General features: G+C 52.9%; 1 protein-coding gene and 1 long non-coding RNA gene across 3 annotated transcripts in view; one reads left to right on the forward strand and one right to left on the reverse strand.

The window, feature by feature from the left end:
• LOC145715624 (uncharacterized) overlaps positions 1–25,445 on the forward strand; it is a 90,118-nt gene that overhangs the window by 22,426 nt on the left and 42,247 nt on the right. The window contains exon 3 of one of the 2 annotated variants that reach the window (XR_014137981.1): positions 1,448–6,407. The exons of the other annotated variant lie outside the window; for it this stretch is intronic. This is a non-coding gene — a long non-coding RNA (uncharacterized LOC145715624). Of the gene's footprint in view, positions 1–1,447; positions 6,408–25,445 lie in introns of those variants that run through there. 2 annotated transcript variants of the gene reach the window in all.
• CACNG2 (calcium voltage-gated channel auxiliary subunit gamma 2) overlaps positions 6,523–25,445 on the reverse strand; it is a 108,709-nt gene continuing 89,786 nt past the window's right edge. Inside the window, exons 2-4 of the mRNA XM_060656450.3 lie at positions 20,348–20,431; positions 8,559–8,699; positions 6,523–7,461 (exon numbers count right to left, since the gene is read on the reverse strand). Of these exons, the coding sequence (XP_060512433.1) occupies positions 6,926–7,461; positions 8,559–8,699; positions 20,348–20,431 (761 nt within the window). The 3' untranslated portion in view covers positions 6,523–6,925. The remainder of the gene's footprint in view (positions 7,462–8,558; positions 8,700–20,347; positions 20,432–25,445) is intronic.

The following is a 25,445-nucleotide window of genomic DNA, read 5'->3' on the forward strand; positions in this document are numbered from 1 at the left end:
GGAGGCAGTCCCAGCACACCACTGGCTGCTGGCTGTCCGTCTGTGACAGCCTGTGGCTGGGAAGGCAGCCGGCAAAGTTCCTCGGGCCTGGGAGAAGTCTCCGCACGTGGCCCAGAGAGGCCTCTTTCCAGAGCCCGTGCACCAGGGGAGCCAGTGGTCGTTGGCACCCAACCAGCTCTCTCTGTGATTGGCCTGGAAGCTAGTCCAAACTGACCCTCCGGGTTAGTCAGGTCTCCTGAGACAGCAGCCTTCCCTCCCCTGCCTCCACTGCCCTCAGAGTTCGGTGAGGTCAGCACTCTGAGCCTGGAGCACGAATGGAGAAGGGAGGAGAAGGAGCCCTTCAAACCTCCGTCAGGAGGGGTGGCTGGGGACTGCGAAGGCCAGGAGACCAGGGCCTGGAGCCTGCGGGAAGCGAGTTCCCTGCGCAGGTGTGGACACGTTGCTTGCCCTCTCTGGGCTTCAGCAGTGCCCTTTTGCACGAAAGGATAGGTCTTCTGAGCTCTGTGACCTCTTGCCTTGAGGGCTGGACCTGAGGATTTGAAATCTACATTGAAAAGCCAGAGAGAGTCTGTGCTGACCTCAGACTTGGGCAAGAGGGGTCCCTGTTTTGGGTGTTGGGCTTCGGGGAAGCTAGCTGTGGCCCTCTAGGCCATGCCCCCCTCCGTAGGGGGAAGAGTCCATAATCCAAGGGCATGTGCTTACCCTGAGCCCACACCCCTCTCTCAGAACTCTCTCTCTGGGGCCTGCTACTCTAGAACTTCTGCCCAAAGGATCCTAAGCCAACCTCCAGGGTTGGCTGCCATCTGTCTTGAGGTTGGGTTGGTGTGAGGGATGGTCAAGGAGTTGTTGTTTGGGTGTCTGTAGCTGGAACTCGGGCGTGCTGGGATGGACACCCGCTTTGTGCTGAGCAGAGCTGGAGGTGGGAAGGGAAGGGGGCCAGGCTTGGGCTAGGAGCCAGGCTGGGTCTGCCCCTTGCCACTTTTGGGTATAGCATCCAGACCAGGCTGAGAATTCCAAATTCCAATCTAGTATTTTAAGTCACCACGAAGAGATGTTTGTCAGGATGGAAGGATGGAACATATTTTAAACTTTGTTGGTTTGATTTGTAGCCTTTAAATATTCAAGTTTATGCTTTGGGGGCTCTGTGTCTACTCCTACCCTGGGGCTTGCAGATGTTAGGGGTGATCTTGGGGGAAGAGATGTTTGGGGAGGGGGTGGCTTGGTGGCGTGGCCGGACGGGACCTGAGCTGAATGGAGCAGGGAGTTCTGAACATGGGCCAATTCCAGAGTGGAGTTTTCTGGGGCCTCATGGTGTGGGGATGGGCTTCTCTTAGGTCTGGGTCACTTGGGTCTCCTTTGTGTACATCTCCTTTCTCTTGGACCCCAAGGAGACCTGTACAATGACTATGCTTCCTCCCCACGTCTTATGCACTGTCTCCCCTACCAGGGACCCTGCCTTCCAGAGCTCATGAAGAATCCTTGATCTATGTCAGGACTGGGGTCGTGACATCTGGGACATCGTGACATCTGGGATCCTCCCCAGTTCCCATCCCTGTGTATTATCATGGCTGTGTCGAAGATCACATATAGGTGACTCTTCTGGCTTTCCAAATGAAAATATTCAAATAACCAGGCCAGTGAATCCCAGCTATTGTAACGAATGAGATTTCCGTGGGGTTTTGTTTGTTCGTTTTGTTTGTTTTTTGGTCTGCAATGTTGGATATCAGTAGGACAGAATGAAGCTCTTTTCTCCTTTCAGAACAATGTGTTATAATGTTTTCATTTTAAACAAGCTTTGGTTAGCTTTCCCTTTTCCTGTTTGTCACACATTTGGTTGTGAGTTTGTACCTGACCTTCCTCATTAAGGATAATAAATTCAGCAAGGTGGTGATGGGCAAGTGGGCCCAGAGAAGCAATAGAAGGAGGAGGAAGGAAGCAGTTTACAACTTGCCAACGGATGAGTTCCTTTTTGTTTGCTTTTTAAATCTTGATTTGATTTTGGAAGACCTTCTTTCCTCCCCTCCTATTCAGTATGACAGTTTTTCTCAAAGTTAAAAGGAACTAAATGAAATGTGTTTAATGGATTTTAAGAGGTGTTTACAGTGCTCTTTCAAATAGCTGATGTTGGCAGTTTGACCAGACCAGGGCTGGACATCGGCAGGCTGGCTCTTTAGCTGCCTGCAAATGGGGCCTTTCTCCAATGTCAAGGGTCAAATTCTCCTGTTGGCATCTTGTTATGGGCTGAATGTTTGTGGCCTCCTGAAATACATGTATTGAAGCCCTAACCTCCAGTGTGAGGCTATTTGGAGGTGGGGGTCTTTAGGAGATAATGGGTTAGATGAGGTCAGGAGGGCGGGGCTTCCATGATGGGATTAGTGATCTTTAAAAAAAAGATTTTTTTTAACGTTTGTTTATTTTTGAGATAGAGAGAGACAGAGCATGAATGCAGGAGGGTCAGAGAGAGAAGGAGACACAGAATCTGAAACAGGCTCCAGGCTCTGAGCTGTCAGCACAGAGCCCGACGCGGGGCTTGAACCCACAAACTGTGAGATCGTGACCTGAGCCAAAGTTGGACGCTCAACCGACTGAGCCACCCAGGCACCCCAATGGGATTGGTGATCTTATAGGAAGAGAAAGAGAGACCAGAGATTGGTGCCCTGTAAGCACACAGAGAGAAGGTGACCATCTGCAAGCCAGCAAGAGGGTTCTTACCGGGAAGAGAACCTGCCAGCACCTAGATCTTGGACCTCCTAGCCTCCAGAACCTGGAGAAGTAAATGTCTGTTGTTTAAACTTCCCAGTCTTGGCCTTGTGATAGCAGCCTGAGCAGACTAGGACACTCCCCATTTTGTCTCTCCTGTTAGGAGAGACCCAGGGCTTCCTGCTAGACCCTCCTCATTTGCCTCCCAATCCACAGTCCCCTCGGAGGAGCAGTTCCATGCAGGGAGCCCTCTGAGTTCACCTGCAGGGTCACGTTCATTCCAGGCTATACACCTTCATGGGGAAAAATTGAAACCCTGGAGTGTCACTGGGATGTTGAGTGGGGCTGGTTTGTTCTAAAACAAAGAACTCAAGGACATCATGCTTGCCATCTTCAAATATCCAAAAGGACGATTGTGTTCGAAAGGGAAGGCACTTGTTCATTGTTGCTGGATTCAAAGGAAGTGGATTGAAATTCATCTTGCAGAGGAGACTTTGACCAATGAACGCTGCCCAGCCCAGGCTAGGCTGCCTATGGAGGGGATGAGCTCCCTGTCGCCAGAGGTGTGCAAGTATCCCTAAAGGATACTTACGAGGAGACTCATGACCTGTGGAGTGGGGACATTCTACTGCATGGCTTCTAAGCCTCCCATCCCCCAGCTCTGAGACTGCACAGCTTCAGGATTGTTTAGTTGGGAAAGCAATTAAAGAAATCCACTGACGTGAGGACCAAGCTATAAAAAAAAATCTTTATTTCATGTACCAGGATTTTTTTCTTTTTTTTTTCTTTTTTAAGTTTTCTGCTTTTTAAAATTTTTTTTTCTGTTAACAGTCTGAAAAAAAAAAAAAAAAAAAAGGACCCACCAAGAAAATAAATCGGAGGTTGGTTTCTTGAACTGGTTTGAGCTGGGCATGAGCAATCAGCTGCCCTGGCGAGCAGTGCCCTTGACAGCCCCCCTCCCCGCTCCCTCCCTTCGGGCCCCCTAGCCCTTTCTCCGCAGTGCTGGCTTCACCCTGCACCCAGATGGCCTTCTTCAAGCGGACCCAGGCCCCAGGCCCCAGCCTGGAAAGAAGCGCCAGTTGCTATCCCACAAACACTCTGCCAGAACCCAGAGAACTGGGGCCAATTTTCCTCTTCCGACAGCACCCGTTTGTCTGCTGTTTTCCTGGGGCCTCTCCTTCTCTCTAGTCCTTCATCTTTTTCAGGTTTGGAAGCTGGTGGGGTGAGGGAGGGAGAGAGACTGCGATTTCTGCCCAGACCGAGAAGCGCTGTGTTGCCACCGCGCTAACCTTGGCCGCCTTGGCTCTGCCCCCGGGGGGGCGTGGCCTTCTGTGCGCTCGGGGACCGGCAGATGTTCTGCCTTGTGGCTCAGGCTGAGTTTAGGGTTCCAGCTGCAGCTGACTTGAAAAAAGGGCTTTCCTTTACTACTCCCCGCAACTCTCCAGAGCTCAACTTTAGGAACTTCAGGCCAGGCCAGTGCGAAGCAAACCAAGTGGGGGCCAGCAGGGGCCCCCCACTTTGAGCAGAGTGGCTGGCAGGCTGGGCTGAAATCCACACTTGAGAAAGCTGTTGGGTTTCCGTTAGTCGGAACTGGCCTTTGATGGTCTGGGAAGAAGGCGGGGGAGCAACACGGGACGCCCCAGACTTTAGTCCATGGTGTCAGCTTAATTTGGGGGGTTGGTCCTCAACCTGCGATCCCCTCCGTCCCCGCAACCTTAACCCCTCCCAGCAAACCTCAGAGGATCCTCTTTTTCTCTGACCCCCAAAGGCTGTGGGAAAGGCCTGGCGGTTGTTAATCTCTTCTCTCAGAGAAGCCCCCTTCACTCTCTGTGACTGGGTTATGGCACTAAAGAAAGGGGACACCAAATGAAGAGTGACTTTAGGGACCTCTGGTGCCTTTTCCCTCTCTGTCTGAATGGCAGGATATGTTTGCTCACATGTGTGTATTTTTGCTCTGACATTGGATGTGGGGGCAGGGGCTTGGGAGCACAGTGAGGAGGCATATGGGGTGTGTGTGTGTGTGTGTGTGTGTGTGTGTGTGTGTGTGTCTGAGAGGCTGACTGATGATTTGGGAATGTTCTCAATGTCTGGGGGCTGGATGGCAGCTATTTTGGTCATCCCTGGCATCTTCCTCTGGGCAGGTGGCACATCTTAAAAGTCATCGACACCAAGAATAAGAATGGGCCTTTGAAACTCATGTAGGTCAATCCTTATGCTTACATAGGGGGAAACTGAGGCCCAGAGAGGCCCTCACAGCAAGGGATTCCAAAATCCAGAGCTAGATTTTAGACTGGGGCCCTTTCCATGCATGTGAGTGTGAGTGTGAGTGTGTGTGTGTGTGTGTGTGTGTGTGTGTGGTTGTTGTCAATGGCTTTGGAGGGCATGAGTCAGTGTTCTCTGAGCCCTGCCTCTGGCTATGTATGGGAAGGAAAGGGTTTAGGCTGAGAGTGTATCCCAGTGTGTGATTGGAGCACAGGGCCCGGAGGAGTGTGTACGTGTGCGTATGTGAGTGTGTGTGAGTGGGTATTCGATCTCCTTCGTGTAGACCGGGTTCTCCGTCGTGATTCTCTCTCTCTTCCACATTAGCAGCACCTTCCTGGTATAAGGAAGAGATCTTTCCTCACAGAACCCCCCTGTCTCTCCCCCTAGGGCCCCCCTCCTCTCCCTCCCCCTGAGCCCAGCCCTTATCTCTTGCAGCAGTTTGGTTTTGTTTTGTTTTTTAATGGATTTGTATATTTGTTTTCTGTTTTCTCTTTACGAGTTCCCTGCTAAATTTTAAGTCCCCCACCCCACCCCATTGTTTTGTTTTCACAGTTTAAAGCTGGAAAAGAATTAAAAGAAAAATACTATCTGATTTTCTTGCAAGTAAATCCACTTATTATATATTTACATTTATTTATAGTCTGTGGTTTTTTTATTAAAAAAAATCACCACTTGTTTTTCCTTTTTCTTTTGTAAAAAGAAACCTTTTTGCAGTGTCGTTGTTGGACTCGCTGGGCCCCCGGGAGGGGGGCTTCAGTGAGTCCAAGGACCCCCAAAGGGTCAGTGAGCACCCCCTTCCCAGGGGGCCGGGGGCCTATGAGTCTGGGGGTCCACCATCGCCCCAGGGTCATCAAGTGGCCCTGAGGTGAGAGGTGAGGAGGGAGAGCTGCTTTATAACCCCCTGGGGGGTGAGCATCTCCCGCTCCTAGGGACAGGAACTTGGGGTGGTGACCCCAAAAGCTCACCCTGAGGATTCCAGGGTTTCTGGGCATCTTGCAAGCCAAAGGCAGCCATCCCCTCTCCTTCCCCTCCCTCAAGGCCTAGGAAGTCATCACAGTGGGTTAAGGACCATTAAGGACTGGGAACTTGGGCGCTACGCAAGCCCCAAGTGCACCCCCCTCCAGGCACCTTTCGTACAGGAGGGACCAAGGACTCTAGGGTCACCTGGAGGCCTACAATTGCCCCATCGATGCTGGGTGGAGCCGGCTCGCAAGCCTCGCGAGCCTCGGAGCTTGCCCAGCGTTCCTGGGGCAACCATCCAGAGGCTCCAGGGACCTGGCAGTGACCGAGGGGCTCACCCGGCCCCGGGGCCCCTGAGTCTCCACCCCCCCACTCGCCCAGGGAGGCAGAGCCCGCTTGGGGTTAAAGAGAACAGAAAAGTTAACTCTCCCGCATTAAAACAAAAAGTAACATAAACCCCTGATAAATGCAGAGAACATCCCCCTTCCTTTCCGCTCCTTCTCATTTTTTTGCTTTAATGTTATCTTGGTTCCCTTTTATTTTTTCGTTTAAATTGGTTTTTATTAAATGTTAAAATAATGGTACATGGGAAATCATGCATTTTCTTTTAGATTTATTTTCTATTTTAAATTTTTTATCCTCTCTCGCTTTTTTTTTTTTAAAGTTTGTTTTTCTTTCCCTCGGTTAATATTTTTTCACATTTCCTGTCGTTTTGCTTCTGTGTTCCTCTTATATTTTGTTCTTTTTTTTTTTCAAATTTACTTGTTATGTTTTTCTCTTTTTTTGTTTTTTTTTCGTTTTTTTTGTTTTTTTATTTTTTTGTTTTTTTGTTTTTGTTTTTGTTTTGTTTTGTTTTGTTTTGTTTTGTTTTTTGCTCTTGGAAGGTTTCCCCTTCCCCTTGGATGGTCGGGTTCCCGCCCCCTCCCCTGCTCGCCCCACCTCCCGGCGCACGCGCCCCTCCTGCGGCGCTGCCAGGCCCCTCCCCCACCCCCTCCCGCGGGCTTCATACGGGGGTGGTCCGGCGGTTGGCTGTGTTGGAGTGGAGAGAGTCTTTGTTCTCCTTCTGGATACAGTTGTGGACTTGGAGGAAGCTGTTATCCCTGTCGGAGTTGTAGGTGGCGGTGGGCGTGGTGGCGGCCTTCAGGGGGTCCCTGCTGAGGGTGTACATGGAGATCTCCGTGGACGGCAGGGTGTTGAAACCCTTGATGCCCACGGGGGAGGCGTCCCTGGAGTGTGAGGGCTCGGTGGAGCGGGAGCTGGAGCGGCTTCGGCGCTGGTAGCGGTAGCGGTAGCTGGGGATGCGGGTGATGGCGGAGGCCTGGAGGTAGTCCGTGGCGCGGGCGGTGGCCCGCAGCTGTTTGTGCCGGTCGATAAACATGTGCACCGCCAGCACCCCAACCATCTCGGCGATGATGAAGGACAGGGCCCCGAAGTAGAAGGACCAGCCGTACGAGTAACTATTCTTTTTGGAGTCGCTCTTGGAGGGGTCTCCGGCATTGGCAGATATATACACGATGATGCCAATGATGTTACTCAGACCTGCGGGGCACGGGGACGGGCGCGGAGGGGTGGGAGTCAGAGGGGGGGGGCGGTTAGTTTCCAGCAGGATATCAGGCCCTGGGGAGGGGGGAACCGAAGGGCAGGGGCAGCTGGGCGGGCTCTCCCTGATCCGGAGTTTTCAGGGTCAGTGCTCTACAGTGACATGGGCAAGCATCACCTTAATATTTTTGTCACGCCACCGAAGAGAGCCACAAAGGGGAGGGCAGTTGGAGACAAAGATGCGGGAGTGGAGGGGGAGAAGAGAGAGGCATTCTACAGCGCGTTGAGTCATGATAATGGACACTGTTTATTGAGCGTCTGCTACCTGCCTTCACTATTGAGCGCTTTTCAAGGGGGTTGCAAACTGAGGAAAGGGATCACAGAGAGGTTAGGTAACTTGCTCCAGGCCGCACAGAGATTTGAAGCTGGGATTGCAGGAGGTTCAGACTGGCTCCTGGAGCCAAGACTGCCTGGAATCAAAGCCCTTGGCAAGGTAACCTTAGAGTTTCCAGATCTGTAAAATGGGGAGAAGGATAGGACTGGCTCTTGTGGGAGTGATTGACTAAATGACTTAATACCTGTGAAGCTCTTGGGGGCCGCGGTGTGGTAAGGACTACTTAAGTGTTCCTCATTCTTGTTAAATGGCTCATCCCACAGCCGTGTTCTTTCTCTGGCATCTGTAGCAATGTGACTAGTCCTGTAATGGGGCTGAGGGACGTGGTTTTAGGTGCCTGCCTGCACCCAAGTGGGACAGTGAGGGGACAGGGCAGTGAGGACAGGCCCAGTATTCTGAGAGGGACCCGGGATTTGGGCCCTTTTCTAAAAGGTAGGAGGAAGATGGGCCATTTGGGCTGAGAGACGGGGTCTGGGGATGTTCCTGGGGGACTCCGTGGCGGCGGGGGGCTTGGACGTTGTTATGGGGCAGGAGCCCCAGCACAACCCACCTGCCCTATGACATGACCTGTTGCCAGTCCTGGAGATCCCTCTTCCCCCTCCCCGCTCCCCGTCGAGTCCTCCCCATCGCTGAGTACCCCAGCCTCAGCCTTTTCCCCCCAGGCGGGCCTGGGCTCTGGCCCGCGCAGCTCCGTGGCCATTACCTGCAGACACGAAGAAGATGCCGGCACTCAGGATGATGTTGTGTCGAGTCTTGTAGAACTCGCTGGCTGCGATGCAGAGTCCACCCATGAAAAGCAGAATCACACTCAGGATTGGGAAAATGCTTGAGGCCCTCACGGCCCCTGCAGAACACAGAGGGTCAGGGAGAGAGAGAAGGGCACAGCTGTGAGCCAGAGGGACGCTAGGGGGAGAGAGCGGCCCACGGGAGTGGGAGTGGGGAAGGGGAGCGGGCGCAAGCCACTGCCCAGCTCGTGGCCCTTCAGGGGCTCCTCTCTGCCTACAGGACCAAACCAGGGCCTCATGAGGCCTACAGGGCCCTGTGTGACTTGACCTCTGCCCCCCTCAGGCTTCATGCCTCCTGGTCCCCATGTCTCCTCTTGTCAAGCCACAGCACCCTTCCCATGTCATGTAATTGCATGCTTCTGACTTTTGACGCACTGACTTCTCTTACTAGAATGTTTCTCCTGTTCCTTTTGACTCAGCAAATTCTATTCATCCATTAAAACTCAACTCAGGGGCACCTGGGTGGCTCAGTCGGTTAAGCCTCCGACTTCGGCTCAGGTCGTGATCTCATAGTTCGTGAGTTCGAGCCCCGCGTCGGGCTCTGTGCTGACAGCTCAGAGCCTGGAGCCTCCTTCAGATTCTGTGTCTTCCTCTCTCTCTCACTCTCTCTCTCTCTCTCTCTCTCTCAAAAATAAATAAACATTAAAAAAATTAAAAAAAAAACAAACCCTCAACTCAAATTCGCCTCTTCTGTCAAGCCTTCCCTGACTTCCTTAGGCAAAGTTATTTGTCCCTTCCTCTGTGCTTTGGGGCACAAGGAGAGGCAGCGTGTTATAGTGGTGAAGGAGCCGCACAGCCTGGATCTGGATCCGGCTTTACCATGTGTTAGCTGTGTAAATTTGGGTAAGCTGTCGCTTTGCGCCTCAACTCTCTCATCTATAAAATGGGGACGGTAATAGTGCCTACCTTGCAAGACTGCTGTGAGGATTAGATGCGCTGATTCTGATAACGCACTGGGATGAAACTCGGAGCGTATGTGGTAAACACTGGTTAAATGATAGTTATTACAGGAAAAATTCGTTTCTACATATGCTGCTACCATAAGCCGTGGGGTCCCATGAAGGCAAGGACTGCGGCCTTTTTTTTTTTTTTTTTTTTAAATTTCTTTTTATTCTCTCTGTCCCCACCGCACCTCTGTGCCAAAGACCCAGTAGGTCCCCAATAAAGGCTCACTGAGTGAGTAAGTGTGGGGAGGGTTTCCAGAAAGAAGCAGCAGCAGACATGTTACCAAGAAAAGAAAAAGTAAAAAACAAAGAACAACAACAACAACAACAAAATGCCTTCAGGATAAGATAAGAAGCAAGGACTGATAAACAGGCAAGAGAAAAGAGTATCTTCAGGAACATTTGCCACCTGCAGGTGAGAGGAAGGAGGACAGAGGGACGCAGGGTGGCTGAGGGCAGGGGAAGGCAGCTGGGGGAGAGGCAGGCCAGGCAGGCAGGCTGTGTATGTGGGGGACAGTGTCCGGATGAGGTCCTCCCTAAAGGCTCTCTGGAGAGGAAAAGAGCTTTTCTCTCCAGATTCAAATAGGCAGCGAGTGACCTCAGAACCCTGATTGCTCATCCCCGGAGCTGTGGGCCAGGCAGAGCCATCTGGAAGCTTGTGTGAAGAAAAGGAAGTTTTCTTTACATGTTTGGGCTGTTTAAATGGCTTCTGAGGAAGTTGGGTCCTATTAGAGGGCCTGTTGGCTCAGCCCTGGGGTGGGGGTAAGGGTTGGCTGGGGATGTGCATCTTGGAGAGGAAGGTGCCGGGGGTCGAGCCTCCCCTGGCTCCCCACCCCTTTGGGGGGCAGTGTGGCGAAGAGAGTTTTTCTGTATAGAACTCGGGGCATTTTTCTAAGAGGATTTTAGGCAGTATGCTGTGATGTGTGGCATAAAACCCCTCTTCTCTCTTCCCCATGGATCTTTAGGAAGTCTACACTGCTTACTGGTGCTGTTGGGTGAGTCGATTATTTTAGGGGGACTTGAAGAAAGGTGAACCTGAGCCGGGGCCAGAGGAGGAGGCACACAGAGGGTGCAGTTGGGTTCCTGGGCAATCGGGCTTCCCTTCTCCTGCTGACGGATGGGCCACCTCCCCCCAGACCTGAGCGTTCTCCCCCAGCAAGTCATTTCAAGAGAACTGTTATGTCCCCAACCTGGTCACCCTTCCCGCACATCCCTACACACGCGCACACGTGATTGCAAGGTGCCTGGACTTGCACAGTCAATGCTGCCTGAATCCTCATCTTCATAAGCACAAGGGGAGAGGGGAGAGAATCTGTGATAAGCACCATTCTGTGTCGAGCCTTGAACGAGTACATGACATACATTCTGTGATTTAATCCTCATAACAGCCCCATGGGCTGTGTTTTTTAGCCCCTGTCTGTAGACAAGAAAACTAAAGCTCAGAAAGGCATAGTAACTTGCCCAAGGCAGCCCAGCTAGTGAGTCAGAATTCAAGTCCGGATCGGCCCAACTTTTGGGCCATCCTGTACTCTCCCTCTGGGGCTTCCAAGGAGCCTGGGAGGGATGCTGCAGAGTCCAGAGATCTGGGCGTAGGGTCCCAACTATGCCACTCACTTGCTGTGTGGCTGAGACAGGTGCCTCGTCCTCTCTGGTTTGCCCATGTGCAAAGCGGGTGTGGACCATCAGATGATTTCTCACGCTTCTGCCCTCCCTGTGTGGATACGATTCCTGACCAGCTGGGAATGGGGGGGGGGGGTGACGGCAAGAAGGAAGAAGGAGAGGTTGGTGTGACTTCCAAGGGGGCAGTGGCAGTGGCTCAGATGAGCAGAGCGAGACCCAGATGGAGGCTGGGCAAGGAAGCTGCTTTAGAGCAAGCAGGGACTCTTACATTGGAGAAGTTTCTCGAAAGAGTTCTTTCCCGCTAAGCAGTGTCATAGGCTGAGTGGGGATTTGGGAGTTCGTCACATCTGAGCTCAGACGCGGGCCTTGTCCCTAACAATGTGTCCTTGGGCCAAGGGTCTTTACCTGGCTGAGTCTGTTTCTGCATCCTGGAGAATGGGAAAAATAACCCTAATACCCAGCTCCCGGGAATGTAAGGTTTGCTGTTCACAGGGCAGTCGGAAGGCCGGGGGCCTGGGCATCGCGGGGGAGCTGGTTAGAGCCTACAGATTCTTGGGTGTTACACTGCCAGCTACTGAGTTAGATTCTACATTTTTGCCAAAGCACGTAACACAAGTCACGTGCACGCGAAAGTTCGAGAGGCACTGTTGTCAAGGTTACATTGGACCATGGCTGTCCTGTTTCTACCCTAGAAAGGGTACAGTAAATGGTACAATCATTATTTCTATCGTCCTGCCCCCTCCATCCAGACACTTCTTCCCCACGAATTGCCTTGATTCCCACTGAAGCTGGGGTGGTTTTAGTGCTAAAGTCTATCGCGAGGAGCAGAAAGTATCTGGTTTATTCAATGAACAAATATTTATCGATCTCCTATGAGTAAGCATATGGAACTCTGCAGTCCCTACCAACAATTCTGGAGCTCTCCCTACACCATCGTAAGTGCCTTACATGGATAAACCCATTTAAACCTTACACCAGCCCCATGAAGCCATGGCCTTGGCTTCAAGGAGGTTACAAATACCTAATGCAGGTATTGGCAGACTTTTTCTGTAGAGGGACAGGTAGTAAATATAATCATTTCTGGCTTTGCTGGCCATATGTTCTCTGTTGCAACTACCTAATTTAGCTGTTGTAGCTTGAAAACAGCCACAGGCAATACGTAAACAAATGAGTGCGCTTCTATTTCAATAATAACTTTATTTACAAAAACAGTGGTGGTGGGGTGGGGGGCAGATTTGGCCTGCGAGCTGCAGTTTGGACATTTCCTGGCTGAGAACATAATATGCTGTACTGGGGAAGGGCCGCATGGTCCCGGAGTGGGGAGATGCTTCGCTTTTAACTAGCTGTGGGTCCAATGAATAAACACAGGTCGAGTGCCCGCCGCTGTACCAACTTCCAGGCTGGGCATGGAAGACACAGGGGTTCAAAAACAGGCCTAGGCCATGTCGTTATGGGGCTTACATTCTCATGAAAGAGATACATGTCATCAGGTAATAACACAGATATTATGTAATTATCAACCAGGATAAAGTGCTATGGAAGAAAGGTACCCATATGGCACCATGAAGGTATGTGACAGGCTGATGTCACATATAGATGGCCAATGTTCATCGAGTGGTTCGTGTACCCCAGGGCTGTTCTAAGCACTGTGTATCTATTAACTCATTAGTTCTCATTACAGCTCCGTGAAAGAAGTGCTTTGGTTAGCCCCCATCAAGCGGCAGCTAAAACTTGAGGCACAGAGAGGTTAAGCCATTTGTCCGAGTCCGCCCAGCGAGGAAGTGGGGAAACTGGGTTGTGAACCCAGGAGGTCAGCCTCGAGGGCCTGTGTGTCTTGACCACCGCCCTCCCCTGCTTTCAGACATGCACGTCTTGCCCCTCAGAGCATCCTCTGAGCTCACATGGGCATCAAGGAGGGCTTCCCCCAGGGAGTGATGCTGGGGCTGGCATCTGAAGGATAAGTAGAAGCTAACAGGGCACAAGAGAGGCGGGATGTGGAGTGTTCCAGGGAGAGGAAGCAGCGTGTGTGCTCCAGGGCTGGAGAAGCATCCTTGCTCAGGGAACTGGAAGATTCTGGATCGCAGAGAGCCACGGGAGAGCTTGGGGAGCCCTAAAGGGAACGAGGCAGGCCAGGGTGGGGGGCTCACCAGGTACAGGCTTGGGGCACAGAGCTGCGGTGGGCTGAAGCTGTAATGGGGGGGGTTGTAGACACAGAGGTGGGGCACAGATGCACCTGCCTGTGGAAGAGTAGAGGGCTTAACTTTGAGGCTCCGGGCACCCTGGTGTGAAGTGATGTCTCAGCAGGGGCTCGTGCAAATCATGTGGTATGCCTGGCTTCCGCTTCCTTGTCTGGATTAGGTGATCTCTAGGGTCTTGCCTGTCTCTGATGGCCCTGTGTCCCCCAGACCTCCCCGCAGGGTCCACTCAGCCAGCCAGGCCACAGTCTCACCTGTTCCCTGTGCCAGTTGTGGCCTTTGATTAAAACGGTAGTCTTACCAGGTATATGGAGGGCGGGCTCCCTATTTTCCGGGCGCAGTGCTCAACTCTTTATGTCTGTTATCCCACCTGGTTTTTTTTTCCCCTTCTAAGCGGAGAGGATCAGCGAGGAGCTGGCTCGGGAGGGGTTGCTGGGCTCTTGGGCTTTTCTCCCTCACTCCCCTCCCCGCTGTGCTGGATGGGGTGGCCAGGACCACAAGTGTGTGTGTGAGCGTGGGTGCGAGAGAGGTGGGGAAGGGGAGAGAGAGGAGGAAGGACAGAGCGAGGGAGAAGGAAGGAGGAAGCGGATGACGATGGATGAAGGGAGAGAGAGAAGCTGAGAGCGGTGGCTTGGGAGCCCGGGCTCCACACGGGGCCTCCTTGGAGCCCCGTCCCAGCCTTCCCACCGGCAGTGTGGCCTCCGTGCCTCCAGTTTCTTGCCTGTGTAATGGGGACACCAACAGCACCTACCTCCCGGGGTGTTGTGAAGGGGAACACAGGTAACATATAAAGTTGTCAGGTGTGTTCTATCTAATGACATAAGGAAAAGAGTTCCAGAAGCCCCGGAGCTTCCTTGGGGAGTGCCATCTGCGCGGTGCCAGATGCCGTCCCATTCCCTGTTGTCTCCGGGGCTGGTGATCAGCTGCACCAACCCAGGAGAGAGGCGCCCTGCGTGCCTCCGCCGGCCATGCCCCCTGCCCTTCTGAGCCTCAGTTGTCCCCCCTGCCAGAGGGAGGTCACGAGCACACCCAGCTCATAGCCTGCGATGAAGAGTAAGGAGTAAAGACGTTTCAAGCAGTTAGAAGAGCGCCCGGTACGCGCCAAGCACCAGGAAATGTTAGTTTTCTCATCTTGGCAGAAGGCACCGTTGCTGCTTCTCACGGGCCCCGGGTTGGTGTTGATCACAGTGCGGGTTGTGAGTCAGGACTAGGTGGGGAAGTCAGCGTGCTGGGTGCCACCAGCACTTAGAGAAATGAAGGGGGACAGAATTCAAAGTGTCAGCGTGCATGGAATGCACGAGGTCGGAGCCGTTTTGAGAAATGTTTGCTCTGGCTGCATGGATGTGAGTGACTAGGGGTGCTGGCTTGGGATGTGCCCCAATCACACTGCGACCAGTGGGAAATACCAACTCCCATCTCCTGGACACAAAACACACACACACACACACACACACACACACACACACAGCCTGCAGGGACCCGTAGACACGCAGCAGACACGAGCAAACACACATTCAGATAGACGCTCAGATGCGTGGACACACGGGCACCGAAAGACACAGAACACAGCAGACTCACACACTTGTGCACAAAGACCGACACACTGACAGTCACAGGAAGTCACACCTGGGCCACCTCTGCCTCTTCCTCACCCGCTCGCAAGCTTTGGTAAGGGTTAGGATGGGCGGGGGCTGGGGCACCGTGGCAGACACATCGATGGCCCCCCAGAGCTGGCTGGGCAAAACAGGTCTGGCCATCATTTGTTCCTGGGCAAGCTAGTGACAGGTGGGCTAGAGCCACACTGGCCACACCTTCGTGGGGCCCAGATGTCAGGAGGCTCAGGGTGGTGGCCAGGGCCTGTCACCAGAAAGTCCCTGGACTCTGTGTTCAGGAGAAGCTTTGGAACTCCTTAAATACCCATGGGGGTTGGGGGTAAAAATGTTCATTCATTCATTCATTCATTCGTCCCATTAGATATCTATGGGGCGCCTTCCTTCTGCTGGGCCCCCCAGGAGGCCTGAAGCTTGGTCTGATGGCTTGAGAGCAAGTGAGCCCCACTTTCTTGCCATCCCAGGAGATGAGCTGTGCGTTCCTGTCCAGCCCTTCTGGCATGCTCTCTCCTCCTCCTCTGTTCTAGGTCCTCCATCCAGCTGGTGGAGCAGGGATGGTAGGGGTGACCCGGGCCACCCACTTGCCACCCCCTCAGCCCCCTTCCCTGGGGCCTCCTCCTCTTCCTGGCCTCTAAACCTTGGCATCCTGGGGCTCAGACTCTGCACCTCTTCTCTGCACCACCGCCTTGGGCCATTCATCGGCTCGTGGCTGTAAATGTCATCCACCAGCTGACAACTGGCAAACTCCTGTCGGGGCCAGGGCCTGTCCCATGAGCCCCAGACCCCAAGGCGTCTCCCCAGGGAGTCCCATAGGTTTCTCTAACTTAATGTGGCCGACACTGAGCTCCCGATTCTTCCCAATCCCAGCCTTGGACTCAAACCTTGACACCTTCCTTTCCTGCGAAATCCACAGGTAGGCTCTCAGGAAAGCTTACATGTAATCCCTTGGGAATATTTTCAGGCTCCGACCCCTTCCCACCTCCTTCACTGCTATTACTTGGGTTCAGGACGCTGTCTCTTGTCTGGATTTATTGCAGTAGGTTCCTAACTGTTCTGCCCGCTTCTATCCTTACCCTATTTCAGTCTCTTGTGAACGGAGCAACCAGAGGGTCTTGTAAAATGTGAGATAGTGAGACTCCTCTGCTCAGACCCTCTGATGGCTTCCTGCCTCAATCAGAGCAACACCCAAGCCCTTTCTAGGAACCACAGGGGCCCCCGGACCTCTTTTCACTGGCTCTTCCTTGGCTTCCCCTTGCTCACTCCACTCTTGTCTTTCTGGCCTCACTCCTGCGCCTCAAACATTCCAGGCTCCAGTCTCAGGGCCTTTTCACTTGCTGTTCCCTCTGCCGGGAACATTCTCCCCTCACATTTCCGCATGGCTCCCTCTCACCTCCTTCAGGTCTTTGCTCAGATTTCACAATAAGGATTTTATGGACAACCCCCTCTCCCCGGAATCTCCTATCCCCCTTTCCTGCTGGATTTTTCTCCATATCACTCCTCATAGTTTAACAGACCGTATAATTAACTTGTGAATTTCGTTTGTTGTAGCTTGCAAGCACCATGAAGGCCCGTCTTAATTTTGTCTGCAGGCAAAAAGGACCCATGGCCCATGGGTAGCTCAGATCCTTCCTGGCCTCCCGAGTACTGGGACCTCAGGCCCAAAGAGCCAAGGAGAAGATACTCAATGGGTTTCTCGGGAGCTATAGCTCTGCCAGGAGAGGCCCACAGCCCCATGCTTACACATGGTCAGGCCTCTTTCCGTCCATGCCAGCAATGTGCTGGCCCTGTGTCAGCCTCTGAACAGATCCTGCCCTTAGGTTGAACAGAGTCCAGTAGACTGTGCCCCTGACCTTGGTAATAGCAGGAGCTCTTGCCACCTTTCTGGAGCCCACCCTGCCCGCCCCGCTGCCTTCCGAGTGTGAGGCAGGCCAGGCACGAACAGTCAAAGCCAGAATGTTTGGCTGAGCCCCTTTCCACCCTCCTAGGTCTCCTGCCCCCCACCCTGCCCCTCCTGCCAGTCCTCTGCTGTCCTCTGGAAACCCCTTGGGGTCCGGCCCCAGGACCCACCCCCAAGTGCCTGTGCTCCCCTCCCCCCCCCCCCCCCCCCAGCCATGTCTCCCAAACAGCCCCTCACTTCTGGCCGCCACCACAGCTATCGCTCTGGTCCAGGCGCCATAGCCTCTCACCAGGATGCCAGCAGCAGCGGCCAACTGGCCTCCTTGCCCCCACCCCGGCCGGCGGCCAGAACGGACCTTCCACATCAGTGTCCCCTGCTCATGGTTCCCATCACACTTAGAATGACACCCGATTGGGCTCCTCCGCCGCCTCTCGGACCTTGTGCTGTGGAATGTCTTCCATTCCTGCACTGTGCTCAGCCAGCCAGGCCTCCCCTCTGACCCCCCACACCCCCTGCCCACCCACCCCCCCGCCTTAATAAGGCCCTTGCTCTCTCACCAGTCCCCCCTCGGGCACGCACTTCCCCCAAGTCCTCTCGGCTCTGTCCTTTTCCTCATTTAGAGAAGCTGTCTCGACTACCTGTCCTCAGTAACACCCCCCACCTGCCCTTCACCCACCGCCTCACTCTCCACCCCCTCACAGCCAGATCGGTCTCAGGTCTCAGGGGACTATTGTGGTCTTGCCCATTGCTTCTTTCCTCCGCGAGAATGTCACCTTCGCAGAGGCACCGGTTTTGTTCTGTTCACCCTTGGATCCCCTGTACTGACAACAGGGCTCTGCACGGAGTGAGTGCTCAGTGAATGTCTCAAGAGTAAATGAGCGAATGCTTCTAGAGGCCCAGTCTCAGCCTTGGTGCCGCTTTCTCAAGGGGACCCTTCTGGAATCATCTCCGGTTTGGGGGTTAGGGGCCAGGCTCCCTCAGCACCACACACTCCATTTTATCCCTGCCTGCGTCTTGGCATTCATGCTACCTTCACTGGCCTGTTTCTATACAGTGAGCCCTCAGGGACAAGGGCAGCGTCAGCCCCTCTCACGGCCTCCCACGTGGCAGGTGCGCTGTGAGAACGGGTGTAACTGACCTGAACTGGAAGCCGGCTGAAGCCCCGCCCACCTCCAGACACAGCCCCGCCCCCCTCCCCACTTCAGGGGGGCTGGGGATCCGAATAGAAGAACAATCGATCCCTGGCTTCTAGCGTCTCTAGAGCTTATTAAGAATGAGACCATCTAGTTAGAATGTATTAGGATTTAGAATCTATTGATAAGGATAGGAACTCCCGTCTTCCGGCTTTCCAGAATTACTTTTGTTGCCTAGCCCAAGATTAGCGTAGTCTAGATCAGGGGTCAGCAAACTATGCCAAGTGCAGCCTGCTGCCTGTTTTTGTAAATGAAGTTAAGTTTCCTGGGAGCACAGCCACACTCATTGGCTTCCATTATGTCTAGACCCCACGGGCAGCATTGAGTAGTTGGGACAGAGGCTGTATGGCCCACAAAGCCTGGTATATTTGCTGTCTGACCCTTTATAGAAAAAGTTTGCCGACTGTTGTTACAATGCTCAAAAAATACTGTTGGGTTAAGTAAGTTTAAATCAGACCCTTGGAATCCTGCCCTGTTAACAGCAGTTACCCGATTCAGGTCTTTTGTCCGGGGACACCCCAGTGAACCAAACACGTTATGTGATTCTCTCTTAAACAATGAGGCTATGGAGGTATGGAGTAGGTAGAAACAGCCACTGAAGACTCCTATATCTGCCCTTTATGTAACAGACAACATTTATGGAGTATCTGCTCTATTCCAGAAGCTGTTCTAGGCACAGCAATGAAGGAGACAAAGTTCCTCCTTTGAGCCCTCTAGCTGATTATCACATCCTTACTGTGCTCAACCAGGGTGGCTCCTGGCACGAGGCTTAGGCTGTGGTCCCCCCGCTCCCACCGCCACCAGCAGGCCACATCCGTCCCGCGCCGCGTCTCCCGAGGCCAGCTGTTTCTCTGAGGGGCCTCCCGGCCAGGCTGGGCGCTGCCTGGGGCCACGAGCTGCGCCTGTTTTTCTCACCTTGATCTCCCCAGCACCGAGCGCAGGGTCTGGCCTAGGTCTCAGCCCGCTTTTATGCCACCGCACTGCTCCTGCAAGAGCCCCGGACGTGGTAGTGGGGAACGATAGCCCAACCCGTCTTTTAGGACTTCCATTTAAGAGCAGTGCCTTTCGGGAGTTCATAAACGGAAATGATGAGCATTGTAAGATATTTTTCTCCCTTTCAAAAGAAATCTATAAATTACATCGTGTTCCCTTCCTTTCTCTTCCTCGCCACTGGGCTGACTTCATGTTCCATGGGCTTTTCAATGAAACCAGGTTGATTCTAAGGCTGACCCGAGAGTTGGCTTTGATGTGAAGAGTAGTTACTGAAAGAGACAGGGTGATCCATGTAATGAAATGCCTCCTATATTTTCCATAAAAGTGATCAGAGAGTGATGCTAGCCATTCTGCTGGGGGCGGGGGGGAGGTGGATGGGAGGGAGGCTTTAGCGGCCTCCGTGCGGCTGGGAAGGTCACCGGGGACAGAAGGTGGGGACGCTCCTGGTGGAGAGCAAACCTCTTCTAGAAGAGCCTCTTGAGAGCGTGGAGCACAGCTTTCACCCACTTCTGCTTGGGTGGCTTTGCTGTCCCAGGTGTCAAGGACCCTCAGCCCCTCTCCTGGAAATCCCTTTCTCAGGGAGCATTTTACCTTGTTAGTTTTTGTTGGTTCTTGAGAAGTTTTCTTTGGGACTCAAAATGCTTTCTCTTGACAATATGCCTCAGGTGGATTTAAGGTCACAGCATGTACCTCAGGATTTAACCGTGACTTGATTGTGGAGGAAGAAAACAAAAATCTCATGTATTGTTCTCGAAGTTCCAATCTGAAACTGCCTGATGAGTTTCTTCATTGAGTTAGTCAAGAAATATTTACTGAGCGCTTATTATGTGAAGGGCATTGGGCTGGGAATATGAACACATGAACGAGATAGGGTGGGTCCCTGGCCTAACATAATTGGTGGGACTGCCAGGGAGATGTTTACTCAAATAGATCAGGACCCCACAGCATGATAAATGTGCTGTGCTCTGGGAACCCGTTAGGGGCACAGAGGACTTCCTGGAGGAGGTGATGTTTCAGGCTGGGACCTGGAGGATGAATAGGAGTTTATCAGACAAAGGGGATGGAAGAGGGTTACAGGCAGAGGGAACAGCATGCATGAAGGTTTGGCCTCCAGATAGGAGGAAAGGAGCGAGGCTCAGCTTTTTCCTGCCCTCTGCTGATACAGGGATCTCTGGATAGTCCTGGCCTTTGGTGCTCTGGAGGTTAGAAGGACTGGACCCACCACCAGAAGGGAGAAAAAATTGCATGCACTCACGGAGGAAATATTCTGCTGTGTCAGCTTCGTAATCTGCATCCTCTGGGAAGTGATCGATTTGCTTGCAGAGACCTTTGAAGTTCCCTGGAAAACAAGAGGAGAAAGGACACGTGAAACATCAGAGTTTCCAGGGGCTCAGCACCCACTGGCCTCTTGCTGACTTCTGGCTCTTCTGAAGCTGGCTCAGCCCTCTCCCCGGCCCCTGAAGGAAGGTATCACTTTGTCTGTTTGGACATCTGCCTGGTGAATCAAAACACACACACCCGCGGTGCAACGGAAAGGATCTAAGGCCTAAGACTTCAAAACCCAGCCTTCCGTCCCTGCATCGAGGCTTCTGGGGATTAGCTGAAGCTTGGCGGGCAGCAGCGGTTTGGCTCGGGGCTGGGGACTGCCGAGGAGGAGGCTGATGAACCCGTCAGTACACCCGCCTCTGTGCCCCAGCTCCGCTGGGAGTCACCTCGCATTTTGCATGCCAGAGAGCAGATCGCTTTGCAAAGAAGACAGACCCCACACGGATGCCGACAAACGTTCTCACAGCCCTTAAATGAGCTTGCAAAGTGCCTTCCCATCTGCAGGGCCTGGAATCCACTGTGCCCAGCCCCTAGCTGCTCTGGGCAGGGGAGGAGGATAATTGGGGGGATGATGGGAAGGGGTTGAGCCCCCAGTGGGGGCTGAGCCCCACTGCCAGGCTCTTGAACTACAACTCATTCTGGCTCTACCGTAGGCCTGTGAGAGGGCTATTATCTCTTCCATTGCACAGATGAAGAAACTGAGGCTCAGGGAGGCTAAATGATCCGAGTAAGTACTTGTGGTCAGGAAACGATAGATCCAGGGCTCCAACGAAGGCCTTTTGACTCAATCTTTTCTGGCAGATGGCCGAGAAGGTGAACACAGGCTCAGATGAAAACCCAAGGTCCCAGCCGGCTCCACCAACGACTGTGAAGTGAATGTGGTCTTCGTGAAGGACTGATGCGTGGGCTGGAGCTTGCCAAGCGGGTCTGCTCCGCCACAGTAGAAACCTCGGTCAGTTTCACACACGGTCGTACCCCCCCCCCCCCCCCAACCGCACCAGCAGACGAACTTTCTCTGAATGAATAAATAGGCAAACCCATGCTGGCAGCTCCTGTGGCCTGGGTCCAGCCTGGCATTCCTCACCTGAGAGGTGGAGATCAAAGGAGTTTTTCCTTCGCGGATTAAATGAGCTGACACATATAAAGTGCTCAGAGCGAGTGCCTGGCACGTCAGTAAAAGTGCTTGGGGGCATCGCTGTGAGGGAGAATTGGATGCTGACTATATTCAGCCACTGACATTTGGGATTTTTCTGTGACAGTAGCTAATATAACCTAATTAATACAGTTCTCAGTCCGTGTTAGCAATCTGTTTTCCTATGGGGTGCTGAACCTTCATGTCCCATAAAGTAGGTTTTATCATGTACTACGGATATGATTTAGGAATTTTAGGGCATTCTTTTTTTTTTTTTTTTTTAATTTTTTTTTCAACGTTTTTTATTTATTTTTGGGACAGAGAGAGACAGAGCATGAACAGGGGAGGGGCAGAGAGAGAGGGAGACACAGAATCGGAAACAGGCTCCAGGCTCCGAGCCATCAGCCCAGAGCCTGACGCGGGGCTCGAACTCACGGACCGCGAGATCGTGACCTGGCTGAAGTCGGACGCCCAACCGACTGCGCCACCCAGGCGCCCCTTTAGGGCATTCTTACATAGACCTGTGTATATATCATGTACACCTGCTTCTATACGATACAGGTGTACTTCTACAAAGGGAAGCGTTTTAGGCATTTCTAACGCTATTATTTTATGCGATATATTGCAGAGAAGGTGGTTGATCGCCCCAATCACTGTCTCTGTACCATATTCACCCCCTTTCCTGACTTCTGCAAGAAAAACGATTCCCCAGAGGATATGGAGACTTCTGGTAACTTCACTGAAGCTCTGTGGGGACTCAGGAGCACAGCGTTTTGCTTGAAATGCTCCCCTGGGGCAGAACCCTTCTTGCCCACCCACCCTGCTTCTCCGCCCTCTCCTCAAGCATCCCCAGGAGGCCTCAACTCCCTCTAGGACCTGAGAAGAGTCTACTGCTGAGAGTCTAGCTGCTAAGAGGATAAAATCTCCTCCCTATTGGTAAAATTACAGATCAGTGCATTTGAAAAGTGCTCTGCAAAGTGCTTTCATTTGCTTTCAATTCAAGCTGGCAAATATCTCATCAGTGCCAATCTGGTGCCGGGCATCTTTGTAAGCAATCCGTGCAGGAGGTGAGATGTGGGCCCCGAGACTCCTAACAAACTGGGGACACGGGGCGGCTGGGGGGCTCTGTCAGGTAAGGGGCTGACGTTGGCTCAGGTCATGATCTCACGGTTCATGAGTTCAAGCCCCGCATCGGGCTCTGTGCTGATGGCTCGGAACCTGGAGCCTGCTTCGGATTCTGTGTCTCCCTCTCTCTCTGCCCCTGGCCTGCTCACTCTCTCTCTCTCTCTCAAAACTAAAATAAACATTAAACAACAACAACAACAACAACAACAACAAACTGGGGACACTGCTCAATCCCAGACTAAGGGCTTGTGGCTGGTGCCTCTACCCTGTCTTCTAAGGGCCCCACATTTCATGCTAGCAGCCCGCACCCATATCTGCTTCCCTTGCAACCTGGCTGTTTCTCTGCACGGGCCGTGCCCCAGTGATCTTTAGACCATGAGCTCCTAGTGCGGTGCCTGGCACACAGGAAGGGCTCAAGAGATGCTGTATAGAGGCTGTGTGAGGTCACCGGCAACCCAGACTCTCCTGTGAGGGCCAGACCTGGTATCCACCTGCCGATCTGATGTCTCCTGGTGGATGTTTTAAAGGCACTGTGTATTCAGAAGGAACTAACCTGAACTCATGATCATTTCCCCTCAAACCTGGTCTTCTGCAGGCACCAACCAGCTCAGTGAATGCCTCTCCATCGCTGCCGATGCAAGCCTGAGCCCAGTTGTCACTGCCTACATTTCTTCTTCCTGACTGCAGGTCCCTTCCCTTAGGATGTCCTGCCTGCATTCACTCGCAGTGTCTCTCAAAACTGTCAAGTTCTCTCCATTGGCAGCAACACCCACAGCCAGGCCACCATCCTGGCTTCTCTGCATGACAGCCTCCCCACTGGTCATTTTGCACTCACTCTCATCCTTGTCTACAGAGTAATCATGGTGATCCTTTGAAAATGCAAATCTGATCAAACCACTTCTAGCTTGAAATGCTCAATAGCTTCCCAGTCCTGTAAGGAAAGCTCAGCATCTTAAAGCGGCCTGATCCCAACCTCTGTCTGGCCTTATTTCCTGCCCACTTCCCTCTCTGTGCACATGCCATCTCAGCCTTCTGTCACGCATGCTCCCTCCTACCACAGGACCTTTGCACATGCTGGTCTGGCTGCCCCAGCCTCCAACATATCGTTTGTTGTCTCTTTCCCTCAACCCCCCTCTGCCCCCCTGTACTGTGCTGGTGGGGTGTCTGCTGCTCTGCTGTCCATTCTGTGTTGGGGGAGATGTTAAGGCATGTGATCCTGCTGGGAATGTTCCAGAAGAGAGGGAAGGCATGATAGCTGGAGAGACGAGGGAGCAATGCAGGAGCAGCGTGAGAGGGGATGAGGCCCAGGACACAAGTGCAAGGGTGGCCCAGCTACATTTAGGGTGTGGCTGAGTCTGGCTGGAGGGTTGCCTTTAACCAGGGTGGGGGTCTGTGGAATGAGTCCAAGAGCAGGGGTGGGGGAGGCAGTGATTATGAAGATGGGTCAGACTCTAAGCTGGGGAAGGAGGCAGTGAAGGTGATGGGGTCAATGCACTGGAAGCCTAGGGTGGGGTGGGGGTCAAAGAACTGCCAGAGCCGGGGGCTCCTGGGAGTAAGTTGGAAGACTGGGGCAGGAGAGTCAGAAAGTGGGGGCCAGCGATTGAGATCATTGAAGGGACGTGGCTATTGGTCATGTCACGGTCAAGGATGGGGTGGCTTGGGTCGGGTGGAGGTAGGGATGACATTCAAAGTCTCTAGCAGTTGGAAAGGTCATACCAATAAATATAGAAGACAAAACTAAACGTTCACTTTTATTTTCTATACATAGTTAAGTATGTATTAGGAAGCTGCCTACCAAGTTAAGGATGATATGCAAAGCATTCATCACATTATTCTGGTAAACCCCAAATCATTGGTTGTTTTTAGAAACTATTGGTGTGAGGCTCTTTCTAGCTAAATGATGGTCCTGTCTGGACCACGATTTGACGCAGGGAACCATACCAGCTGCTTCCAACATGTCTCTGTTAGAGTAAGACTTACTTTGTCTCAGTAAATACAGAATTTTCTCCTACCCTGTCCCATGCCATTGTGTTGGAAGCCTTCTCCAAGCAGGTAGCCCTCCTGCTGGGCGACCTAGGAGGCCCGGAGGGATGCCCCTGTGGGTGGTGGAGTGGGGGGCGGGGAGGAGAAGAGCAGAAACCTCAGAGGTAGTGCTCTCATGGGTGATGGTGTGTGCCCAGCCTGGCCCAGCCACTCCGGCTGTAGGAAGATTCTGTTCTTCTGGGGCCCTCGCTGGGCCCAGGGCTTGGAGAGTTGCCAGGCCCGGGGCAAAGAGCTCAACCCTCCACCAATTCTTGGCGAGTGGGGAGAGGAGATGGGGCCTCAGTCCCAGCTGCTCCTTGCCCTATCTGTCACAGCTGGGAGCCCTCTTCCTGTACAGCCCTCTTCCTGCACTTAGTGGGGCTGCTTGAAATCCTGGGTACACAGGATTTCAGCAGTTAACAACCAGCAAGCTGGGACTGGGATGTGCTCGCCAAGCAAGGTGTTCAAGGCCAGGTACTGGGAAGGCTGTCTGACTGCTTGTGAAATCCAAGATGGCTGCAGGGTGGCCTGGGAGAATGAGGTGGGCCCGTGCTTACCTCCTCAAAGAATGGGGAGGATGCCAAGTTGGGACTGGGCAGGAGAGAGTCGGGGAAGAGAAGACTGGATGAGTTTTAGACAGGGCTTTAGGGAAGAGGCAATAAAACGCCCCCTGTGCATTATCAGCCCTGTGTGTCATGTCCTCAAGGGACGGCCAGGTTTCTATGAGTGAGCACAAAAGAGGTTAGGA

This window comes from Panthera onca, chromosome B4 (genome assembly GCF_046562875.1).
Source record: "Panthera onca isolate mPanOnc1 chromosome B4, mPanOnc1 haplotype 2, whole genome shotgun sequence".
In the NCBI taxonomy this organism is placed as follows: Eukaryota; Metazoa; Chordata; class Mammalia; order Carnivora; family Felidae; genus Panthera; species Panthera onca.